The following is a 26,438-nucleotide window of genomic DNA, read 5'->3' as shown; positions in this document are numbered from 1 at the left end:
GTTTCTGGGCACGATAGCATAGATTCAAGGCATTGTGTACAGACAAAGGCAAGGTAGGATGTGAGTACATTGGAGGTAAACCTAGGCATTGAGTAATGAAGAGAGAGATATAGTCTCTAGAGATGTTTAAACCAGGTGATGTCATCGCATATGTAGGAGGTGGAACAACAATTAACAGGGGCGGCAGGGTAGCCTAGGTTGCAAGTTCATATCCCCGAGCTGACAAGGTACAAATCTGTCGTTCTGCCCCTGCACAGGCAGTTAACCCACTGTTCCTAGGCCATCATTGAAAATAAGAATTTGTTCTTAACTGACTTGCCTAGTTAAATAATTAAGGTAAAGAAGTTAATTTGTGGAATTTATTTTCTTAATGCGTTTGAGCCAATCAGTTGTGTTGAGACGAGGTAGGGGTGGTGTACAGAAGATAGTCCTATTTGGTAAAATACCAAGTCCATATTGTGGCAAGAACAGCTCAAATAAGCAAAGAGAAATGACAGTCCATCATTACTTTAAGACATGAAGGTCAGTCAATTCAGAAAATTTCAAGAACTTTTAAAGTTTCTTCCAGTACAGTCGCAAAAACCATCAAGCGTTATCATGAAACTGGTTCTCTTGAGGACGGCCACAGGAAATGAAGACCAAGAGTTACCTCTGCTGCAGAGGATAAGTTCATTAGATTGCAGCCCAAATCAGATTGCAGCCCAAATAAATGCTTCACAGAGTTCAACAGACACATCTCAACATCAGCTGTTCAGAGGAGACTGTGTGAATCAGGCCTTCATGGTCGAATTGCTGCAAGAAACCACTAATAAAGGACACAAATAAGAAGAAGAGACTTGCTTGGGCCAAGAAACACAAGCAATAGACATTAGACTGGTGGAAATCTTTCCTTTGGTCTGTTGAGTCCAAATATGAGATTTTTGGTTCTGCAGCAATACGCCATCCCATCTGGTTTGCGCTTAGTGCGACTATCATTTGTTTTTTAACAGGACAATGACCCAACACACCTCCAGGCTGTGTGTAAATGATGTGAAATGGCTGGCTAGTTAGCGGTGGTGCGCGCTAATAGCGTTTCAATCGGTGATATCACTCGCTCTGAGACCTTGAAGTAGTTGTTCCCCTTGCCCTGCAAGGGCCGTGGCGCGATGGGTAACAATGCTTCGTGGGTGTCAGTTGTCTATGTGTGCAGACGGTCCCTGTTTTGAGCCCAGGTAGGGGCGAGGAGAGGGACGGAAACTATACTGTTACATGTGTAAGGGCTATTTGACCAAGAAGGAGAGTGATGGAGTGCTGCATCAGATGACCTGGCCTCCACAATCAATTGAGATGGTTTGGGATGAGTTGGACCGCAGAGTGAAGAAAAAGCAGCCAACAAGTGTCTCAGCATATGTGGGAACTCCTTCAAGACTGTTGGAAAAGCATTCCTCATGAAGCTGGCTGAGAGAATGCCAAGAGTGTGCAAAGCTGTCATCAAGGCAAAAGGTGGCTACTTTGAAGAATCTAAAATATATTTTGATTTGTTTAACAGTTTTTTGGTTACTACATGATTCCATATGTGTTATTTCATAGTTGTTATGTCTTCACTATTATTCTACAATGTAGAAAAATAGTAAAAATAAAGAAAAACCCTTGAATGAAGAGACATATCTCTGTCCAAACCTTTGACTGGAACTGTATATATAAAATTATATATATTAAATACCTGTTTTGCATGCTATTTTGGCATTAATAAGTGCCACATATCAGTTTGCAAACAATGTTAAAAAAAAGTATTAATTGAGTAAATAAAACCGTATACAAACTATTTTTTGCTTAATTGAGTAAGGCAACTCCAAAATGCAGGTGTTTCAGCCTAGCTCAGTGCTTTCTGTAGTGGTGGGGCAGCCAGTCGAAAAACATAGGGGCATAGGGGTTGGTATTATTTAGTTGCGCCGTGATTGTCTCAGTGTTCTGACACTTATGGCGATACTACATCGCAGCAAAATCTACAGGGAGAGATAGAAGTGCCCATCCAAGAAGGCTCAAGGTCATTGGCCACAGATAAAATAACATCAAATCACGTTATAGCTACCGTAGCTTTGATTGGACTGATCATGTCAGCATCATACTAGTAATCATGTCAGCATCATACAAGCAGTCATCAACATTAATCATGACGACAATCTACTGGCAGAAATCACTGACGTCATGATTCAACATTGTTTTTTTTCTGAGTTCCCAGTTGTCTTGAAAGCACCATAAATACAGAGAATGCCAGACGTTAATGACACAATTTGATGACAACATTTTGCCCCAAGAAGGACTGCCGTGCCACCTTCCTGTTCAAGTGAGCACAGCACAACAAGATGAGTCCAAAAATATCTTGTAAGCTGCTGCATAAATTATGCCAGGGAGATATGTATACTGTAGCTAAGAAAGTAATACTAAGTTTATGTTGTGTAGTAAGCTGTTAGTAGCCCATGTGCCTCACCCTAATAATTCCGTCCCTTTCCCCCTCATAACGTAGTCTACTGTTCTGACTTGGTGGTGTACATGTAGCCTATAGCCTGTTTTAGAGAAATGTCATCATCAAATATTGTAAGAGCTTTCATTGTCTGCTTATATGCCCCCTTCATTTAACCTACGGTTCTAACTTGGTGTACAGGGAGAATACTGTAAGAATGGCACATGTTCTGAATTCTGTCGCTGTACACTTCAAAAGTGCTGAACAATAGTTATATTGACTACGTCCATCTTAGCTCGCTCATGAATGTCTTAATCGAAATTACGGATTGCCTCTTATCTGCTCATTGTTCCCTTATACCATAGTTTGTACATTTCAATTGTCAGTAGAAACCACATTTGTTTCAGAAAGTTAGCCATATCAGCATGTCTTGGGGGTATGATTTTTGACCCTCTGTAACTTTATTTTTCCAAATATGTCTGTCTGGACATGAATTTGATGCTAACAGGAGTTTCTACCCATCCAGGAGTTTAAACCACCACATGGGCATCGTCATTAATCAATGCTGCTCCTTATTATCTGTACTTTGTCAACGTTACGAGGCAGACATACAACTCCATATGGAACACACACAGCAGCAAAAGTAGTGCTCTTCATAGGGAATAGGGTTCCATTTGGGAAGAACCATTGTAACAATATGTTCTCTAGTCGCCCCTTTCCTTTAGCAGGTTTATGGAAAGCCACACCAGAATCACTCATGTACTTTAAAGCCTTTGAAGAGTCTATGCTCACATCGCTCAGTCTGGTTTTGCTTCAGCTAATATGAGGAGAAAGCAGAAACGAGGCACACAGGTTAGCAACGATCTCTTTCATTTCTTTCAAATATTTTATAAAAGCTTTTAAAAATAGCTAATTTTGATCCTTTAATAATACTCTGAAGGCGTTGCTTACAGAAATGTAACATACCTTAAATTCCAGTGCAGACAATGGTAAAGTGGTAATACATTTCCTACTGCTTTATTTCCGCATAAAAATCCTTGACATACTGTATTTACAAACTCAAAACATAATTTTGTACAAAAGTGATTATTATACCTCTCTCCGCCCAACGTGGACACAAACACTGACATTGAAGAACTCAACACTTCTTTGGTCTCTTCAGGACCATGTCATCATACAAAGGTGTTTCTTGACAGTGGTCAACCAGACCACGCCTCTTCAAAAGCGTCCATGACAGTTTCACTGTAACACCCTACTGGTCCTTCCAGTGTAGGAGGTGCTTGTAAAGGAAGATGAGGATGGGATAAACCTTTTGGAAAGTTTACGATGGTGTCGATTTCCAAACAACATCGCCATTCACATGTAATTTAGCTGTGAACTGATGGGCTCACAGACAGAACAGTCTCAAACCAGACTTGAGCTCTCTTGGTAGAGAGAAACATCATTGCTGTAGAAGAAGCTCCACTGATTCCTCCTAATACATCACTGTCTCCCATAGTGCAAAACCTTGAAATCAAGTAGTCAGTGAAATCTGTGTAAAGTACCACTGTGGACATTGCTTTCTTCATGGCAAAAATACATCATACAGTGCATTCAAATAATTATTTCATACCTCAATAATCTTAGAAAACCTTCTCAAAAAGAGACAGAAAAAGGAGTTTAAATGTCAGATCTGTGTCTGGATACACTGGTCTAGGAATCTATTTAATTAGATGTAAGGCAAACAGTTGATAAGGTGTATGTTTAGCAAACTCATTCTCAGAAAATCTGGGATATAGCAACAAAAAGTCTCAATTGCCTCACATTTCTGCAACCCAATTGCTTCTAATGGGTGAAATAAATAGAAAATAACAAACAATGTTCTTCCCCTTTACCACAAGGGGATTGTTAGGGCAAAGAGGAGCGTTGGAGTCTGCAACCACTGACGGCGTGAACCACTTGTTGCACGCCACACAGCAGCCATTACAGCACGGCCAGGTCGTGGCAAGACTTGGCGCGAACCTTCAGCGCCATCTTCTTGTTGTTCTTGGCCACCAGGCGGTCTAGAAAGCGGCGGGCCTTCTTGGTGAGGCTCTCCTTACGCTTGTAGACGGAGCGCCGGCGCTCGTTGGTCTCCTTGCTGTCTCGCCGCAGGCGAATCTGCCGTACGATGCCCTCGAAGAGCTCGTGAACGTTGTGGTGGAGCGAAGCAGATGTCTCTATGAATTTGCAGTCGAACACCACAGCGCACGCACGACCCTCTAGGAGAGAGCAGAGCACAGAGGAAGAAAGGGTCAAACGAGAGGTGTTTAAGTGTGAGAGGTCGACATTAGATTAATGTCTGGGTCTGACAACTTGGTCTGACAATTTAAAATAAATAAAGAAGCCACACAAGGCAACCAATACATGTACCACCTTTTTTTTGTAGAGGATTATATACACAAAATGGACTCGTTTCCATTCCATTGGTCCTCTATTGGTAGGCAAGTGGCTGCAGGGAAAAACAAGTGACATGGGCACTCTCTGCCATACATTCAATCATACACAATGTCCACATATTTAGAAATATACAAAAACAATCCCTGGATCAGGTGAAACTTCTAACATAAATCCATTTGATCCATTGCTCCAGAATTAGAACAAGCTTATTCTCACCTGCAGAACAGGTTAAATATTAAAACATTGACCAAATCATCAAGAATTATAGTGACATTGTTAAATACAGTGTTAGTGTATGAGATGTGTGCTGTAAATCCAACTCTTGGAATGTTAAATGAACAGTCCACAGTCTGTCGTGTGGACTGCAACATTTGATATGTGATTTCAATGTTTTGTAGTTTTGACTATGAAGTCCACAGAAAATTCAACACAAACTGTTGTAAGCCAAACTATTTTACTCTCTATTATAAGCAGAGCGCTGCTCATATTGCTTAAATGGCTGTCATCAAATCACTGTTCAGAAGAAGATGTGGAGAGATGCTTTAATGATAACATCATTATCATTGGAATCAACGTTACCTTCTACAGCCACTTCTCTGGAGCGGACCAGGTCACTTTTGTTGCCCACGAGGATGATGGGAATGTTCTCGGCCTGCCGTATGCGCCGCAGCTGGATGCGTAACTCGGAGGCACTCTCGAAGCTGGTGCGATCCGTGATGGAGTAAACTATGACGTAGGCGTTGCCCACCTGCATACAGTAGTCCTGGACCCACTTCTGATCTTCCTCCTGAGAGAAACAAATGAAAACTGTTATCCAACAGAAATTAAGTTCAACATTCACCAACAATAGACATATTTGGAGGCTCGTCAGGATCTGGACTTTGATATAGCATGTGTTCTTTGATGTTATCATTGAAGCCAACCTTGATGTCAAATATAACCTTGTCCATTTAAAAGATTAGTGATGGTCAACATGAAGTTTTAACTTCCTTATTCGAAAAAGGGTATATGCAAAATGTGACAGACGGACCCAAGTGGATTTCTATGTATTTGTGAATAGAGAACTCTGGTTTCCAGGGATGGTCATTGGTCAAACATACAGTACATTGATCTGACTTTCTGCCTCTAAAAAACACTTGGTGCCCTTAAACACAGTCAAACCACTGTCCTTATAGACATCATTATGTCCTTTTATCTCCTCTTACCAGGTACAGACAAGTCAACATGCAGCCTGGCCTGCATGCTTCACTCCCCAGCTGTAATCAATACTGGAGTAATTAGGCCCCACAGCCATCAGTGTCCCATACAGACGCTTGCCCCATACCACTGGAGCCATGCACCACTCACTGACTCCAGCACAACCAGGATTCACCCCACTTTGGGGGGTGAGTCAATGGGGTATTGCTACAGGCACACAGAGTGAGCACATATATTTTTCCACAATGACGGGTTGCCCTTTAGGTATCATAGTTGTTTTGAAGAGAATAGAATGGAGGCTTATGGTTCAGTGGGTTGTTTCAGGCAAAAGAGGATTTTTTATTTTCTCTACGTCAGTGTTTGTGTTCTCTTGAGTGCCATCAAGTACACCATGTATCTTTTTATTTTTTGGGAAATTTTACCCCTGTTTTCTCTCCAATTTCGATCTGGTCTTATCGCTGCAACTGCCCAATGGGCTTGGGAGGCGAAGGTCGAGTCATGCGTCCTCCGAAACCCACCAAACCGTACTTCTTAACACGCACCCGCTTAACCCAGAAGCCAACTGCACCAATGTGTCAGAGGAAACACTGTTCAACTGACGACCGAGGTCAACCTGCAGGCGCCTGGCCCGCCACAAGGAGTCGCTAAAGTGTGATGAGCCAAGTAAAGCCCCCTCGGCCAAACCCTCCCCTAGCCCGGACGACGCTGGTCCGATTTTGGGACTCCCGATCACAGCCGGTTATGACACAGCCAAGGAACGAACCTGGGTCTGTAGTGACGCCTCTAGCACTGCGATGGAGTGCCTTCGACCATGGGCCACTCGGGAGGCCCCATACACCATGTATCTTGAAGGTAAACAAACTAAATAGATGAAGTTATAGAACTTGGTTTTTCCTGTTTTTCTTGTTAAAATTTGTATTTTTTCTACCTTTTTTACTTTGAAAAGAGTCTTGTTGCAAGAAGACATCATATTCACCACTACTGTGCAATCCATTTTTTGTTGACAAAACCAGGTTCATGGTTATTGTCGTACCTGTTTCTCGTTCTCCCAGGTGTCCATGACGATGAGGATGGTCTCCTCCCCATCCACAGTCATGGTTTTCTCATAGGTGTCCTCTAAACCAACAAACAATAGCCAGGAAAGAGATTAGAAAATATGTTATTATTTCATACTGTACGTTCCTCAATAATGTTGGAAAACATTCTAAAAGGAAGACAGAAAAAGGAGTTGAAATAGTTACATCAGATGGTGGATAGGCAAGAAAAAGTATGTGAACCCTTTGGAATAACCTAGACTTCTGCATCAATTGGTCATAACATTTTATCTGATCTTCATCACAACAATAGACAAACACAGTCTGCTTAAACTAATAACACACAAACAATTATATGTTTTTACGTCTTTATTGAACACACCGTGTAAACATTCACAGTGTAAGGTGGGAAAAGTATGTGAACCCTTGATTTTAATAACTGGTCGACCCTACTTTGGCAGCCATAACCTCAACCAAACGTTTTCTGTAGTTGCAGACCAGACCTGCACAATGGCCAGGAGGAATTTTGGACCATTCCTCTTTACAAAACTGTTTCAGTTCACAAATTTTCTTGGGATATCTGGTGTGAACCGCTCTCTTGAGGTCATGCCACAGCATCTCAAATCGGGTTGAGTTCAGGACACTGACTGGGCCATTCCAGAAGGCGTATTTTCTTCTGTTGAAGCCATTCTGTTGTTGATTTACTGTGTTTTGGGTCGTTGTCCTGTTGCATCACCCAACTTCTGTTGAGCTTCAACTGGCGGACATATAGCCTTACATTCTCCTGCAAAATGTCTTGATAAACTTGGGAATTCATTTTTCCTTCGATGATAGCAAGCTGTCCAGGCCCTGAGGCAGCAAAGCAGCTCCAAACCATCATGCTCCCTCCATTATAGATTACAGTTGGGATGAGGTTTTGATGTTGGTGTGCTGGGCCTTTTTTTCTCCACACAGTGTTGTGTGTTCCTTTCAAACAACTCAACTTTACTTGAATCTGTCCACAGAATATTTTGCCAGTAACTCTGTGGAACATCCAGATGCTCTTTTGCGAACTTCAGATGGTTTTTTTGGACAGCAATGGCTTCTTCCGTGGTGTCCTCCCATGAACACCATTCTTGTTTAGTGTTTTACGTATCGTAGACTCGTAAACAGAGATGTTAGCATGTTCCAGAGATTTCATTAAGTCTAGCTGACACTCTAAGATTCTTCTTAATCTTATTAAGCATTCTGCACCATGATCTTGCAGTCATCTTTGCAGGACGGCCACTCCTAGGCAGAGTAGCAACAGTGGTGAACTTTCTCCATTTATAGACAATTTGTCTTACCATGGACTGATGAACATCAAGGCTTTTAGACATACTTTTGTAACCCTTTCCAGCTTTATGCAAGTCAGCAACTCCAGTTATGCATTAGGGGGTGCTATTAAACATTTTGGATGAAAAATGTTCCCGTTTTAAACAAGATATTTTGTCACGAAAAGATGCTCGACTAAGCATATAATTGACAGCTTTGGAAAGAAAACACTCTGACGTTTCCAAAACTGCAAAGATATTGTCTGTGAGTGCCACAGAACTGATGTTACAGGCGAAACCCAGATAAAAATCCAACCAGGAAGTGCCGCATTTATTGAAACCGCCTCATGCCAATGACTCCTTATATGGCTGTGAATGAGCTACGAATGAGCTTACATTTTCCACATATTCCCCAAGGTGTCTACAGCATTGTGATGTCTTTTTAGCCATTTCCATTGAAGAATAGCCGTAAGGGACCATATATAGCATGTGGTCACATGGTGTCTCCCGCAGAAAATCTTGCGTAAAATACTGAGGTAACCATTTTTCCAAACGCTTCTTATGAGAAACCAATTGCCTCGACGGATATATTATCGAATATATATGTTAAAAACACCTTGAGGATGGATCCTAAACAACGTTTGCCGTGTTTCTGTCGATATTATGGAGCAAATTCTATTTCGCCTACAAAAATTATATTTTTGGAAAAAAGGAACATTTGCTATCTAACTGGGAGTCTCCTGAGTGAAAGCATCTGAAGTTCTTCAAAGGTAAATGATTTAATTTGGTTGCTTTTCTTATTTTTGTGAAAATGTTGCCTGCTGCCAGCAGAGCCTAGCATAGCATTATGCCATGATAAACTTACACAAATGCATGTCTAGCGTTGGCTGTAACGCATATTTTGAAAATGAGATGACAGTGTTGTTAACAAAAGGCTAAGCTTGTGTTTGAATATATTTATTTTATTTCATTTGCGATTTTCATGAATAGAAAAAGTTTCTAGGGGTATTTATGTCCGCTCCGTTATGCTAATGCATTTGAGGCTATGATTACGATCCCGGATCCGGGATTGCTCGTCGCAAGAGGTTAATCTTGGGTCTTCTGAGATCTCTTTTGTTCGAGGCATGGTTCACATCAGGCAATGCCTCTTTTGAATAGCAAACAAACATTTTGTGAGTGTTTTTTATAGGGCAGGACAGCTCTAACGAACATCTCCAATCTCGTCTCAATGATTGTACCCCCGGTTAGCTGACTCCTGACTCCAATTAGCTTTTGGAGAAGTCATTAGCCTACGGGTTCACATACTTTTCCCAACTTACACTGTGAATGTTTCAATTATGTATTCAATATAGATGAGAAAAATACAATAATTTGTGTGTTATTATTTTAAGCAGACTGTGTTTGTCTGTCGTTGTGACGTAGATGAAGATCAGATCTAATTTTAGAACCAATTTATGCAGAAATCCAGATAATTCCAAAGGGTTCACATACTTTTTCTTGCCACTGTAGTGTACAAATTGTAACCTAGTTGGCCTGCTACTTTTGCTAAACATTCAAATACAACTCTTAGGGACGGTTACCCAGACATCGATTAAGCCTAAAACTAACTACCATAATTTCCGGACTAGAAGCCGCTACTTTTTTCCCACGCGTTGAACCTCGCGGTTTATACAATGACGCGGCTAATTTATGGATTTTTCCCGCTTTCTCAAGATTCATGCCGCCAAAAAACTGAGCACCGTCACATAATGTGACGTAAATCGAGCGCGCTCAAACTTCCCATCATTCTGATTACGGTAGTCATTTTGTCACCCTCATCATGGCAAAGACACGGAGAAATGCATATGATGCAGCTTTCAAGTTGAAGGCGATCGATCTGGCTGTTGGAAAAGGAAATAGAGCTGCTGACAGCGTGGAGCATTGTCAAAAAATCCACTATCATCAACGGGTTTCGAAAGGCTGGACTGCTGCGTGTTGAAGAGGGCAGCGATCCAACATCGGATGAAGCAATTCTGAGGCTATTCAACTCCGACACCGAAGGAGATGACTTCAGTGGTTTCAGTGCATAGAAGGAGGAAGATAATGACCAATGACTTTAATTGTAGGCTACTGTTGTAACAAAAATTAAAGCTGTGTTTCGTTAAAGCCTATTTATTTTTGTTACAATCCGTGTTTCGTTAAAGCCTATTTATTTTTGTTACAAGCCGTGTTTCGTTTAAAGGCTGTGTAAAGTTGATTTGTTTCAACGTACCGGTAGGCACCTGCGGTTTATAGACAAGTGCGGCTTTTTTATGTACAAAATACATATTTTTTAATAATTCAGTGGGTGCGGTTTATATTCAGGTGCGCTTAATAGTCCAGCAATTATGGTAAACTAACTAGACTAAACATCACTTTCAATGGAAATTTTCAGTTGAACATGCTTTTTAGTCCAGGGCTAGGCTTAGTCTGTGTCCGGGAAACCACCCCTACATCTTGTTGTAGATACAGAAAGGACTTTTACATGTCACCTCCTACTACTATATGTCTACAATTGGTTGCAGTCAGCAGGTGTGAAGTCATTTGGAAATATCTCTCTATATATGAGACACACACACACACACACACACACACACACATAAAGAACAAGCCCAGATTATATATATATATATATATATATTATGGTTATATATCATATTTTAGTTACTAAAGACAGATAAGCTTAAAATGGCCTAAATTATTCATCATAAGAAAAAAATCTGATTCAGCTCACTGATATACATGTGTATGCTCCCATGTGGTTTATTGAAACTACAAGGTTTCAAGCCTTAGGTCTCCATGTTTATTCATAAAGAACAAGCTTATTTATATATTTTATATATATATAAATAAATATATATAAATATATAAATAAGCTTATAAAGAACAAGTCTTTATATATATATAAAATATATATAAGGTGTTTATATATATATATATATATCAAATATATATATATAAATAAGCTTGTTCTTTATGAATGGAAACCTGATGGAGACCTAAGGCTTGAAACCTTGTAGACTGCTGTCAATAAACCACATGGGAGCATACACATGTATATCAGTGAGCTGAATCAGATTTTTTCTTATGATGAATAATTTAGGCCATTTTAAGCTTATCTGTCTTTAGTAACTAAAATATGAAGGTGTTTTGCAAAGTTGGTCAAATATATTTGACATCCAAGAACTCTACTGATGTGTTTATCCCTACCTACCTATAAAAGGTGCTATGGAGTTATTACACTTTCACTACCATCTCATGATCATGGAGTTATTACACTTCCACTATCATCTCATGACCATGGAGTTATTACACTTCCACTACCATCTCATGACCATGGAGTTATTACACTTCCACTATGACCATGGAGTTATTACACTTCCACCATGACTATGGAGTTATTACACTTCCACTACCATCTCATGACCATGGAGTTATTACACTTCCACTATGACCATGGATTTATTACACTTCCACTACCATCTCATGACCATGGAGTTATTACACTTCCACTATGACCATGGATTTATTACACTTCCACTACCAGCTCATGGCTATAGAGTTATTACACTTCCACTACCATCTCATGGCTATGGAGTTATTACACTTCCACTACCATCTCATGACCATGGAGTTATTACACTTCCACTACCATCTCATGACCATGGAGTTATTACACTTCCACTACCATCTCATGACCATGGAGTTATTACACTTCCACTATGACCATGGATTTATTACACTTCCACTACCATCTCATGACCATGGAGTTATTACACTTCCACTATGACCATGGATTTATTACACTTCCACTACCAGCTCATGGCTATAGAGTTATTACACTTCCACTACCATCTCATGGCTATGGAGTTATTACACTTCCACTACCATCTCATGACCATGGAGTTATTACACTTCCATTACCATCTCATGACCATGGAGTTATTACACTTCCACTTCCACTATGACCATGGATTTATTACACTTCCACTACCATCTCATGACCATGGAGTTATTACACTTCCACTATGACCATGGATTTATTACACTTCCACTACCAGCTCATGGCTATAGAGTTATTACACTTCCACTACCATCTCATGGCTATGGAGTTATTACACTTCCACTACCATCTCATGACCATGGAGTTATTACACTTCCACTACCATCTCATGACCATGGAGTTATTACACTTCCACTTCCACTATGACCATGGAGTTATTGCACTTCCACCATGACCATGGAGTTACTGCACTTCCACTACCATCTCATGACCATGGAGTTATTACACTTCCACTACCATCTCATGACCATGGAGTTATTACACTTCCACTATGACCATGGAGTTATTACACTTCCACCATGACCATGGAGTTATTACACTTCCACTATGACCATGGAGTTATTACACTTCCACCATGACCATGGAGTTATTACACTTCCACTATGACCATGGAGTTATTACACTTCCACTATGACCATGGAGTTATTACACTTCCACTATGACCATGGAGTTATTACACTTCCACTATGACCATGGAGATATTACACTTCCACTATGACCATGGAGTTATTACACTTCCACTATGACCATGGAGATATTACACTTCCACCATGACCATGGAGTTATTACACTTCCACCATGACCATGGAGTTATTACACTTCCACTATGACCATGGAGTTATTACACGTCCACTATGACCATGGAGTTATTACACTTCCACTATGACCATGGAGTTATTGCACTTCCACCATGACCATGGAGTTATTACACTTCCACTACCATCTCATGACCATGGAGTTATTACACTTCCACTACCATCTCATGACCATGGAGTTATTACACTTCCACTACCATGTCATGACATGGAATTTTTGATGTGGAAAAAATCATTGAGCCATGTCTTGTTTAGTCTGATGAGATCCTCCTTGCCGTCATGACAGGGAGACTAAAACACACTTTGGCCAAGAGTGAAAGAGCTTGTTACATTTTCCACGTTCAGCTCTAACCTTATTGTAAAAGCCGCCCGCACAAGACAATGACAAATGGTCCGGCAAACCTTTTAGAAGTTGAGGTCGTTGAGTTGAAGATACAATATAGGTCAAAACCTGTAAACAAGCAATCAAGTAATATGTCTAGTAATATGCCTACATTGGCATGAGTTGTAATCTCCTCGTAATGCTGTTCTGTCCTCATAAAACACTTGCCATTCATCACACCAGCTCAGTTGCTGCCAGTGTGACAAGCTAAGTGACAAGACACTAAAAATAACAATAACACCACCAGTCAGTGACAGGCTGAAAACAGATGTCAGAGCGGGTGGGGGTGGGGAGGTGTCATAGGGGAGCCCTTATCTTTCTGAAGAGCTGGGACACACACACACAACTGCCATGTCAGCAGAACCTGAACCTAACCTCACCATCCAGCAAAGATAAACAAGAGAGCTGAGCCCACACATCCACCCCCTCTCTTGCTCACTAGAACAGACAGGGCAACCCCTCTCTGCTTCTTATCATTCATCTCTGTCCTGTTTGGGATAGCCTCTTTAGGAATTCCATCTGCTTACAATACCTCTCTCCAGTAGGAGTTCCCATCTTCTGTCTGGCTGTGTCTGCACATGCTTTGGCATTTGGCAAAATACATGTACAGTACAAAGATTTTGAAAAAGTTTTCCTCTAATCTTTTGGAAAAACACAGGCTATATCTATCTAAATTATGAGGTTATGGAAATACATGTCCCCACATCACCTCAGGAATTCTTTCCAGTAAAATAAACTTTACATCAGAATATCTTAGGCTGCGTTTACACAGGCAGCCCAATTCAAATATTTTTTTCACTAATTGGTCTTTTGACCAATCAGATCTACTCTGAAAATATCTGATGTGAAAAGATCTGAGGTGATTGGTCAAAAGACCAATTAGTGGAAAAAATATTTTAATTTGGCTGCCTGTGTAAATGCAGCCAATGTGACCATATCAGTAACCACAGAGATGCACTGGGCCCAGTCAGTGCATATTCCAATTGCACACATTATAATAATCATGTAATATCACATTTGATGGGGGAACTCCATTCCCAGTTTATCAGAGCGTCTCAAAATGTAGCTCATTGAAAACAACCACTGAGGCTATTCCCTATTTCAGGGATCATCAACTAGATTCAGCCACAGGTAGATTTTTTCTTGAGCGGATGTCAGGGGGCCGGAACATAATTACAAATAATTTGTAGACTGCAAATCGACCTCAAGAAGCCCAAACAGATATAACATTTGAACAAAACATAATAATTTCAAGCCTTGCTTACATTTGTATACGATCACATATCTCTACTATGTGTGGGAATACTTGGAACAGATTTCAAAAATTAAAATCACTTGGTGCTGATGTGAACATGTTTTTACAGTCTTTTATGTTGAACAACTTGCAGGGGGGGGGGGGCAAATAAAATCACCCGCGGGCTGGCAGTTGGGGAACCCTGTCCTATTTAGTTCACTACTTTTGAACAGGGCCCAGGGATCTGGTCAAAAGTAGGACACTATGCACTATGTAGGGAATAGGATGCAATTTGGGATACATCGTTTGAGAAATGACCAAACAGAACAGGGTCCTGGGTGGCGGTGTCAGTCAAACGATGTCCTGTCCCAGCGGGTCTCCCTGACACACAGCCCTTCTGACAGCTGATGGGTCTCTCCACAACAACAGGGCCACTCATAACATTCAGCTAGTCTGCATCCCAAATGGAACCCTATTCCCTTTATAGTGTACTACTTTTGACCAGAGCCCTACGGTCAAAAAAGTAGTGCACTATTAAAGGAAAATAGGGTGCCATTTGGGATGCATATTCAGCCAGTCACTCCCATCCACGGCCATCAGCAATGACTCGACACACACAGGTCACAACAACATGAACCTCTCACAAACGAATGAAGCCACTGTCTGTCTAGGCTACCCTATCATGCATGACCAAAAAGTTTCATTATTCATTTGTTTTCTAAATATTCTTAGCACTATTATGAAATGGAGAACTATAGAGAAATTGGTATTTTAAAAGGACAACCTCCACAAACCACATCATAGCTGGATGCCCAAATGCATGGGTCAATACAAGCTGCCAATCAACGCTTTGAGGTCACTCACTTCTACATGTGCCAGTTATAGGAGTTCCATAAATGTAGTTGTGACCGGTTAGCCAAGGTTATCAGGGATATGGCAATGTCAGAGACAATTACTGAAAGTCATTGTTAAAGAGATGCATAAATGAATTAACTAATTTAATAACCAATTAGTCATTAGTGGATTTTAATTAGGAGAAAATGAATTTCTTTTAGGTTACTGATAAGAGATTGACAAAAAACGACCCAATAGTTGTGATAGTAGGCTATACACACCATAAATAGCCTTGTAATAATCATTGGAATAGTGTTTAGTAAAAAACCCACCTCCTGTATGGTCGTGAGCATCCTTCTCCTGTATGCCAGCAAAGATATTGGCAAGACTCGACTTTCCAACACCGTGGTCTCCTAGCAAAACAACGCGGTATAAACATTCTGCTCCCGAGCCATCCGAGTCATTGTCTGAGTCATCAGAAGACCAATTGGCGCGGCAGTGGAGAGACTTGTCTCCGGGATGGTATGAGGCAGACTGGCAGAGCGGAGGGTGATGGAGGTCGGCTGGCGGGTCTCTGTCTCTCGGCCCCGGCTGATGAGAGGCAGGGATAGGAGTACTTGCCCTTCTCCGCAAAGTCTCTTTGCCCTCTCTCTGGGTATGTGTCATCTTGGCGAAAAGGCAAAGAACATTCCTTAAAAAGAAGAATAGAGTATGCAGCATAATCAGGTGATAAAGTCATAATTTACTATAGAACAAAAAATAGCACATAGCCTACTGGAGTGAAAATAGCACTGAAACATAACATTGTCTTTCATTTACTCACAACTGTAGCCATGAATCTTCTAATTGTGTCCAGTATTCTCCATTTCAGAGCAAAGCACAGACTACACCATAGCCTAGTAAAGTTTTCGCGCGTCGGAGAGCCGTGTGCGAGCTGTCATTCTGTTCTTGTAACAAGACAAGCTTCCAATGTTTCAATCAGTTTTGTTACACTTGTATAGAATAGCTGATGGGACATTGTAACAGTATACACTGGAGTCATGGCAACAGCCTGCAAAGTTCCACAACCCTGTTAAAAATTTAAGAGTGGAATCAGGGGTCGCTCTCTCTGTTCTTCTACTCGCATCTTTCTGTCTCTCTTTCCTCTCTCTGTCTCCCTCTCCGTCTCACACACGAACACACACACACACGTTCAAAGGCATTCAGAGCCAATGTTTCAGATCACCTCCAGTGATAACACTAAGACGTAGCCATAGCGTAGCCTACTTCAAATATTTGGAAAACTCGAAGCGCCACTAACTTTGTCAGTCAACAACTAAATAATGTAATAAGGACGGCCGGCGGTTTAATAATTTCAATATAATATTTTTGCTGTCATGAACCAAAGTTTTCGTGAAAAGCTATTGCACTTCCTGTCCAACAAGTTGTTGGCTACATGGATATGGCGTATGTTAATTAGGCTAATTTATTTTTCCACCAATGGATAGATACTCACCCGTGCAGTAAATCCCGCTAAACGCATGTAGGCAATGCGCGCTTGAACACGCAGTGTTTTCAGCGGAGCAGGTCCTTTGATGATGCGCGTGCTTCGAATCAACCCTCATTTAATTTCCTCATTGCTGCTGCAACTTTTCCCGTGTGCGAGTTCACTTTAATCTCATTGAAGAACACACCCCGACTACATGACGTGAAGTAAGTCACTTCCTGTTCTAAACTGTTAGTGTTCTCTCTTACCACAATGTTGACCTCCACAGTGCAGACATACTTAAAAGGTTCCTTTAATGTTTGCACATTGCCCACACAGGGCAACCACTGCTTTATATACAAATCTAGAAAATTACATTTCCTGAAGAAAATATGGTGTGCTTGCTAGCTTGTTTGAAAGTATTTATTGTTGTGAAATCAGTTATAATAGTGGTAGTGACTACAGTAGTAATGGTAGTGACTGGTTATAGTTGAAAAGTAGGTAGATGTAAAAATGTATTGATTTATTGGACAGGATAGCCTGAACATGTAAAATATGGTTTAGTGTCTCTAGCTTATACAATTCAAAAGTTACTGTTGGTAGGTTAGTAGTCTGGACATTTGGTAGTTGGTTTCATGTTAATAACTTAAATCGTTTTAAGTGCTAGAGTGGGTTAAGGAAATCAAATAGTACTATAAAAGTACATTTCCTGAAGGAAATGTGGTGGGCTTGCTAGCTTGTGAAGAATCGATCGATAGGATAGGATAGCCCAGAAGTAAGTTGTTTTAGTGTCTCTAGCTTGAACGGTCCAAGAATTACTGTTGGTGAGTTATTTAATTAAATTTTATGATTTTTTTTTTTTACATAGTTCATAAAGGTTTTAGAGTAATTGAAGTTTGGATTGCCTGAATGTTTTATAGTTGGTATTCTAGTTTAATTGACCAAGGAGCAGGACCATTTTGATAGCAACCACTGTATTCCTATGGTTCTCATTCAAACCCATGTTCCAAAAGTATACATAGTATGAAATATCCTTTGACAAACATCTAAGTTGGGGCAGTCTGAACATATCAACTTTGGTTTGGTGTTGATAACTTAAACGGTGTAGGAGGATATAGGTCTAGAATTTTGGGGAGGTTTAACATTCAAGTCTATGGGCCTTTTTTTGCCATTGAAATGCATTGGGAGCTAATTTAATATTGTTACAGTTCAAAAAGTAGAAATACTATCAATAATATTTTCTCAAGCAATCTGAGTTTGGGCAGTCTGTACATTTGGAAGTTGGTTTCGTGTTAATAGCTTAACTATTTTAAGCTCTAGAGCTGTCTAAAGAAATCAAATAATATGAGTGTGAAAGAAATCTAGAGTCCCCACCTAAATACCGAAATATGGGGACAGGATGTGTTTTATCCTTACCTCCATGTCTATTAGTAGAGTATTCTGTTTAGATTTGTCAAATCAAGCCCCAGTGTTGAACTCTTTATAAAGTACAGAAATATCTTCAAAGTGAGCCCAGTCTCCACTAAAAGCACTTGTATGCTGTATGCTGCATAGTTTGTTTGAGTAAAGCAGTACACACACATCTGTAAATCAGTTTTGTCCTAACACTGTGTGGGCAGAGTTCACACCCCTAGCCACAGACCAGAGCTCCTTCCCAGGAAGTTGTATTTTCTGAGGCTTGGCTGAATGTTTTCCAACTGAAAAAAATAAGTAATCAAACCAGTCGGCCGTACGATGGCCAGATGAAGGCCTTGCACTGAAAGCCAGCTTCTTTCCCACACTTAAGTCAATTACAGTCAGAGACTTCCCAAAACTACAGTTACAGGGTCTGAGGAGATTTGTAAAGAAAGGGTGGGTTTGAAGTGGTTACTCTCACTGGGGCACTTACTGTGGAGAAAAAAAGCAAACAGAACATATTCTAAATATTAAACAGGATTTTCTGTGGACTGGCACATTGAAGAATGTGATAATGGGCAGTCAATTACATTCAACTGGCAATTATACACTATCAATTATAGCGGAATGAAACCACACCAATAAACATATTATATGCTCATTGGAGAGGTTTTGATACAATTGCATATGATTCCACTGCACAAAAAAAAAGAGAAGAAATAATATGCAAAGGATTTGAAATTGAACCATGGAGGTATTTATTAGAAATGTTCACAAATGTTTATTGGCCCCAGTTGACTGGTATTACAATGCAGAACTTGGTTTAAGAAGATTGGGCACTGTAGTAGGAGAAGATGGGCACTCAGTATAACAGAAATTCTGGGGTTGTGCCAAGAAGAGCCCAGCAGGTTTAAATGCAGCCGAGCGACACACAAGTCGTGCCTCTCCTAGTCTGTCACACATCTAAATGGGGAGCCACTCCTCACGAGGGATGTTTAAGGTCACCTCCATATCCGGGGTGCATCTGGAATGAACACAACACACATTTAGAACCTTAATGCACACTGAACACCTTTTCCTTATGTACATACTTAGCATACATTTGGAAATGTTAGTTGCTTGTGAAGGCTTAATGCCATAAGGATGAAAGTATCTTGGTGCCATTACAAAGTACCCTTCAGAAATGAAGTGATGATTAAGTATGCGCTATTCTTGATGGATACCTACAATCCTAATGAACAAATAAACAATAAACATTGCACACAAAATGATACAGTACATGCACATCAAGTGTGTTCCCCAATTGACATCCTATGACAGATGTACTGTAGGCCACTTCAATTCTGATGTTTAAGACCTACATTTTCCATCCTAAAAATGGCCTATCTGAATGAGAACAAATGATTGGAAAGTAACATCTCCCATTGCCATAAGTAATTCTGAAATACAGAATAAACAAGCTGGCAGCCGTTTCCCTATGGAAGACTGTATCATATCACAGAAGAAGGGAAAAAAACAGGTAAGTTTAAATAAACATACTTTCTCCTCAAAAGTGACTAGAGTGAGAGAAATCAGTTGTATCTGTGTGGACTCACTATTTACCAGCCTGAAAAATTATGAGTTTAAATCAGTCGGAGGCAATACAGCTAATTCCAATTAGAACATCTGCATTTACAGTTCAACTTCATATTTATAGTAAACCTATTTTAGGCTTAAAACACGTCAGTGCTAAAAAGTTGTCATTGCTAAGTGAGATTCAGGAGGTTTTCCAAAAACATTGTAATTTCGGCAATACTCTAATTCAACATTAAATCTCCGTTGTATAAAATGTCACGTGAAATTAACGTATTCCCCAGAGGGGAACATTTTATGGTTGAATATTTGATGAGTTGTAGGTATGAGGGATTTTCATGGTCTACAGCGTGGAGTGTCATCTTGCTTTGGAACAGGCTGGGGGGAAATTTGAGCACCTTATTAACCTTTAATGTCAGACTGGGATTCACTCCGCTCTGCTGTGCTTCTTCATTTAAATTTAAGATGGCGCTACAAGTCTGTTTTCAACCCTGGGTAATATTAGATGGTGATACCCCATTACTCTTTCCGAGACATCGATTTTGATGGAACAAGGAAGAGGTTAAATTCCTGTCACATGTCTATTAGTTCTGTCTAGATGGTTTTGTGATACTGATAAGATGTCAGATAGATAAACAAGCCAACAGTTCAGTGGGTATCGACAGTATATGGTTGGTATTATGACATTGTCAAACTCTTTGCCTAGAGTTCTCAATGTACAACTCTTTGCCTAGAGTTCTCAATGTACTACTCTTTGCCTAGAGTTCTCAATGCACTACTCTTTGCCTAGAGTTCTCAATGTACTACTCTTTGCCTAGAGTTCTCAATGTACTACTCTTTGCCTAGAGTTCTCAATGTACTACTCTTTGCCTAGAGTTCTCAATGTACTACTCTTTGCCTAGAGTTCTCAATGTACTACTCTTTGCCTAGAGTTCTCAATGTACTACTCTTTGCCTAGAGTTCTCAATGTACTACTCTTTGCCTAGAGTTCTCAATGTACTACTCTTTGCCTAGAGTTCTCAATGTACTACTCTTTGGTAATAGTTTCTTAAAGAAAAGAAGGCAAGTAAATTATCATTTGTAATTGTTTTAGTTTTAGAGATGCACTTTAGACAATGCGTCTTCAGGAAAGGTTAATGATGGGTGTTTTAAAGCCCCCCTCAAGAACCTTTTCCAAAGCCAGATTGTCTAAAGTGCCCACCCTCATGGCATGGATTGGTGATGTCACACAACCTATTAAGAGCAGCAGTGTACAGTAAAGTGCCTTCCATCACCTTGACATACTTATCTGATTTGGGGAAAACGTCTTGAAAGATGTCTTTCCTGATGTTGGTCCGTGATATTTGCAGTTCCTGGACACTCTTGATCAGCTCTCTGTTCTTATCTTCCAGCTCCGCAATTTCCTGAAATGTTGAAAGCATGAGTGAGTGACACTGAAAGGAAGAAAAAAATACCTTTTCAATTCCAGTCATTTTCCGATAATGCCATGGTAAAAATAAAAATGGGGTTATTTTCACATGATGACCTGTATGGAGTTAGAGTGAGTCTGAGTCCATTATGACTAGTTGAAGTATCAAATTGGTAGAACTTTTCGTAATTATTAACCAAACCTTTTTGTGGATTCCAATTTCTTTTTTTATCGTCTGATTATGTGCGGCCATCAGTTTGACGACACAGGGAATATATGAAACATTTTGCTGAAAACAGAGAGAAAGGAGTAAAGCCATGAGAAATGGTGTCAACATCTACCCCTGCCAATAAAGTTTGACTTTAGCTCATTACAAAACACCTCCACTGTTATTTTCACCTATAATCCAGATACGCTTCAGAAATAGACCTATGCTGATACTTACTGAATGTTTGTATTAAAACATTTTAGCGGCAAGTGAGAATCATTCATCCACAAAGAACTATAGACCTTTGTATCCTATGTATTATGTTTGTGTCGAGTGTGTGATAATAGATGTTTATTTTTATTTTTGTATACAGCAGTGCTGTGTGTCCAATTTTCCCTGAGGAACAATGAAGTAAATCCTACCCTACCTTAGCTATGACAGAGAGGACTTCCTGCTCTTCGTGTTGGGATCGTCTCTCCAGGTACACTATCTCTGTCTGGCACAGCAAGTTCACGTCCTCATTCTCATCCTGGAACCACAGGAATGAACAGCACACAACATATGAGACTACAGCCTATTGCATTCTATTGGAGGAAGTTGCCATTGAGAGAGACCTGTTGACCTGCTGTGTCTCTTTGAGTTTCTCAATCTCTCTCTTTATCTCTGCAATGCGCAGGGCCTTGACGGGGTACTCTTTATCCTTGTAGGTCTTCAGGGTGTGGAGCTCCGCCTGGGCGTTCACCAGCTCTGCCTTCACCCCCCTCAGCTGCTCATGGAGACCTGGCAAGGTAACACACCAAGGGCTTACCCACAGACACTTCAATCATAAATGAGGGAATGGCCCTGCATGCAAACACGTCTTCCCTTTTGAGTTCCCAAACACCAATCGACCAGATTTTCCTTGCACTGTCACACATGCACACAACAATAATATTTAATATTGACATTCACAGGCACATTTACTGTAAAACAAAAGAGTATTCATAATTTACCAGCAAACTTGACTTACTGTACTACTATATTTGCTTATGATTTATAATTCTCACTCTGCCAAAGGCATCTCAATTAATAAAAACTGAACTTTGTTGCCTCTGCATTTTACATTATTTATAATATCACCACTTACCCGAAAGTTTGTTCTTTGCAGCAGTCTCAGCCTCCTGGAGCTCTGTCTTGGCCTGCTCCATCTGACTGTGGCTCCAGCTGTTGAATGCAGCTATAGAACTCTTACAGAGAAACAGGGTAGACTTTATTTATTCAGGGTACCAATAATATGCTTCTACAGTGGGGAGAACAAGTATTTGATTCACTGCCGATTTTGCAGGTTTTCCTACGTCCTGGAGTGGCCTAGCCAGTCTCCAGACCTGAACCCAATAGAAAATCTTTGGAGGGAGCTGAAAGTCCGTATTGCCCAGCGACAGCCCCGAAACCTGAAGGATCTGGAGAAGGTCTGTATGGAGGAGTGGGCCAAAATCCCTGCTGCAGTGTGTGCAAACCTGGTCAAGAACTACAGGAAACGTATGATATCTGTAATTGCAAACAAAGGTTTCTGTACCAAATATTAAGTTCTGCTTTTCTGATATATCAAATACTTATGTCATGCAATAAAATGCAAATGAATTACTTAAAAATCATACAATGTGATTTTCTGGATTTTTGTTTTAGATTCCATCTCTCACAGTTGAAGTGTACCTATGATGAAAATTACAGACCTCTACATATCGTTGTAAGTAGGAAAACCTGCAAAATCGGCAGTGTATCAAATACTTGTTCTCCCCACTGTATATAATGGTATGTAATGGTACAAATGGTGGTATTGGTTTACTACATTACAAGAGTCTTAGTCCATCTTAACTTCTCAAGGAGAATATCAGGTTCTGAGATAACATAAAGAAAGGTGCTCACACTGTTACACTGTTATCGCCTACCCGAACGTTACAGCTGATGGTGATCTATAGTCTAACTGACCGTTACAGCTGATGGTGATCTATAGTCTAACTGACCGTTATAGCTGATGGTGATCTATAGTCTAACTGACAGTTACAGCTGATGGTGATCTATAGTCTAACTGACCGTTACAGCTGATGGTGATCTATAGTCTAACTGACCGTTACAGCTGATGGTGATCTATAGTCTAACTGACCGTTACAGCTGATGGTGATCTATAGTCTAACTGACCGTTACAGCTGATGGTGATCTATAGCCTAACTGACTGTTACAGCTGATGGTGATCTATAGTCTAACTAAGCGTTTTCAAAACCCAGCCCTGGGGACCCCAAAGTGTGCACATTTTGTTTTTTGCCCTAGTACTACACAGCTGTTTCAAATAATCAAAGCTTGATGATGAGTTGGTTATTTGAATCAGCTGTGTAGTGCTAGGACGAAAACTGTTCTTCTATCATATCTACAGTATACTTGGTACTTCTGTAGTTCTATCATATCTAGAGAATACAGTTACATACGAGTGCAGTAGAATAGACAGTGAGATGCTTGCCCAATCTATTTGCGTGAGTACTAGGACACAAGTGTGTCCTGTCGTCAATAGAGCAGATATAGAGGAATAGAATGACATAGATTCTATGTACTCACCCCTAATTTGTCATGCCGGATGAGGAATTCCCTGGCACTGGACACTGACTGTCTGTCTGTGCTGTCTATCTCCCCGGCCATACGGACGTTGCTCTCCTGCAGCAATGCACAGTGCTTCTCCAGCTCCACTAGGGCCTTCTTCCTCGACATAATCAGCAACTGAAAGTGGTTGTTATTTGTTTATTTATATGTCAAATTAAATACCTTTCCTATTTATGCAGTATTGTGTTTTAAGTGTAGATCTTGTGATCTGGTGCACACTTTGTAACGTGTCTCTAAATCACACCTCCCTTGTACTTGATGATCAATTAAGGTCACTAATTAGTTAGGAACTCCCCTCACCTGGTTGTCTTAATTGGACACAAATTAAAAGGAAATAATAAAAACTAGCAGAAACTATGCCGTCCATGTAATAATTTTGATACAGCTGGTCTAAATCTATTACTGCCATGGATTATTTTGTATGGCGTATTACTCCCTCTAGTGGTTGACTGTGGCTATCGACTCAACATGATGACAGGAACGTCTACTATTCAATAGCTGAGGATTTTACTGATCACTTATTTAATGTCTTGTGATATAGCCTATAAATACGTTCAGTGTTTTGATATTTTCTTGTTTCTTCAAAGTGATGGGGTCCAGCTTCACTCTTTCGTTCCTCCTCCGTCGAGAGAGTCGTCCCATAGATGACGCAGTGGACTCTTCATGGCCAGTGTTGGGGTGAGACTTCCCTGTCAAAGGCAAAACATGAAGTCAACCATTTTAGTTAATTTCCCATTGACAATTTATGCCTTCTGCATCATATGAAGCTGGATTTTCATTCAGTGAATCTTTTCATTCCAGCATGTCAACCTAATCTCCCCAATTTAACATATTTTACATTCAAAGATGAGTTCATAGTTTACCTGGCTTGTTGGTTGTTGGAAAAAAATTATGGGTGGCAGAGGAGGTCCCACTCTCCTCTCTCCCTGTCGCTGGATAACGCTCGCTTGGTGAGCCAGTAGTCTTGTTGTGCAGTGGGGGCAGAATCACCCAGGGAGGGGGCTCTGTCTTGCTCCTGTTGCATCTCTCCCACTTGCTGTAATCCTAAACAGATATTACTACTATGTAGTGTGTGTGTGTGTGTGTGTGTGTGTGTGTGTGTGTGTGTGTGTGTGTGTGTGTGTGTGTGTGTGTGTGTGTGTGTGTGTGTGTGTGTGTGTGTGTGTGTGTGTGTGTGTGTGTGTGTGTGTGTGTGTGTGTGTTGTGTGTGTGTGTGTGTGTGATTTATGTCTGTCTGTCTGCCTCTCTGTCTGTCTATCTATGGTTCTGTCTCTATCTTCTATCTATCTATGTATGTATGTATGTATGTATGTATGTATGTATGTATGTATGTATGTATGTATGTATGTATGTATGTATGTCTATATGTATAGATATATTAACATGACAATGAACTTACCAATTTCTTGAAATCTTCCTTCAGTGACTTGACAAGATGGTTTGGCAGTACATTCATTATGTTTTTACATCAATACGTCGTAATAAATTGATTCCAAAGCTGAACTTGGAGCATAATAAGTCATTCTAACTTTTGAAATATAAATACGACTTGCAACCTTGCAAATATATTTGTAGTCTAGCTGCATAACATTAAAAGTTACTCCGGAATGTTCTGTAACGCTTCTCTTCGTCATAGCAACCACATCGACGACGAAAAAGACCGCCACCTACTGGAACATGGACGAAGCTATGGACGAAACATTCTGGATTCGAATTTGGGTAACCAGAAAGGATACACTGAGCGCGGATTCGAGAGATTAACAGACTGTAATGAAACAGCAGGGAGCAGGTCTCGAACCCTCGACCTTCGAGCCCGAGGTCCGGCGCGCTATCGACTGTGCCGCAAAAGCCGTACTCGATTTCCGGGTTTATAAACCCAGGGTCGTTACAATACGTAGCAGGCGATATTTTGCCTGTATTCCTTTGTAGCTTGCATTTAGTCTACATTCTAGTTCAACCATTTATTTTGAAACAAAAATAGTAAATACAAATTTAGCAAGTTGGTGTGACACAGCGATTTGCACTTCTCTGAAATGAGATAACACAATTCTTCCATAATAGGTTTTTTAATGTGATAAAGCATCGCAGAATGTCGGTGCAATCCGTACTCAATATCCGACAAAAGTTGAGTAACAATACAATTAAAATACAGATTGTATTTTACATGAATTAAAAGCACCACTCTGCAATATCTTAAATATAAATGTGCACAATTATATGAATATTTTATTTATCATTTATTTTACCA

General features: G+C 40.3%; 2 protein-coding genes and 1 long non-coding RNA gene across 6 annotated transcripts; 1 reads left to right on the top strand and 2 right to left on the bottom strand.

Moving 5' to 3' along the window:
• Positions 1–3,433: 3,433 nt before the first annotated feature.
• On the bottom strand, positions 3,434–17,144 carry LOC112254767 (GTP-binding protein REM 1). 2 transcript variants are annotated; one of them, XM_024427596.2, is made up of 5 exons: positions 17,007–17,144; positions 15,844–16,202; positions 7,092–7,174; positions 5,441–5,648; positions 3,434–4,683 (listed from the first exon to the last, which is right to left on the bottom strand). In XM_024427596.2, exons 2-5 carry the CDS (start codon positions 16,175–16,177, stop codon positions 4,406–4,408), a joined length of 903 nt encoding a protein of 300 aa, XP_024283364.1. In that variant the 5' UTR covers positions 16,178–16,202; positions 17,007–17,144; the 3' UTR covers positions 3,434–4,405. The 2 variants fall into 2 exon arrangements, with proteins under 2 accessions (XP_024283364.1, XP_024283365.1); XM_024427597.2 differs by lacking the exon at positions 17,007–17,144 and adding an exon at positions 16,335–16,709.
• LOC112254768 lies at positions 17,074–22,941 on the top strand. Its single transcript, XR_002954198.2, has 5 exons — positions 17,074–17,203; positions 21,933–22,040; positions 22,267–22,347; positions 22,707–22,801; positions 22,884–22,941. It is a non-coding gene; the product is annotated as an uncharacterized LOC112254768 (long non-coding RNA).
• lg07h20orf96 (linkage group 07 C20orf96 homolog) lies at positions 19,112–26,195 on the bottom strand. 3 transcript variants are annotated; one of them, XM_024427594.2, is made up of 10 exons: positions 25,590–26,191; positions 25,054–25,234; positions 24,743–24,879; positions 24,149–24,307; positions 22,686–22,785; positions 22,182–22,339; positions 21,987–22,088; positions 21,554–21,640; positions 21,218–21,346; positions 19,112–19,395 (listed from the first exon to the last, which is right to left on the bottom strand). In XM_024427594.2, the coding sequence occupies exons 1-10, from the start codon at positions 25,644–25,646 to the stop codon at positions 19,354–19,356; spliced, it is 1,152 nt and encodes a 383-aa protein (XP_024283362.1). In that variant the 5' UTR covers positions 25,647–26,191; the 3' UTR covers positions 19,112–19,353. The 3 variants fall into 3 exon arrangements, with proteins under 3 accessions (XP_024283362.1, XP_024283361.1, XP_024283363.1); XM_024427593.2 differs by having other exon boundaries at positions 21,228–21,346; positions 25,590–26,180; XM_024427595.2 differs by lacking the exon at positions 21,554–21,640 and having other exon boundaries at positions 21,228–21,346; positions 25,590–26,195.
• Between the last annotated feature and the right edge of the window lie 243 nt (positions 26,196–26,438).

Source organism: Oncorhynchus tshawytscha, linkage group LG07 (assembly GCF_018296145.1).
Source record: "Oncorhynchus tshawytscha isolate Ot180627B linkage group LG07, Otsh_v2.0, whole genome shotgun sequence".
Lineage (NCBI taxonomy): Eukaryota > Metazoa > Chordata > Actinopteri > Salmoniformes > Salmonidae > Oncorhynchus > Oncorhynchus tshawytscha.
Note: the sequence above shows the minus strand (reverse complement) of the source record. Positions and strands in the feature narration are given on the sequence as shown.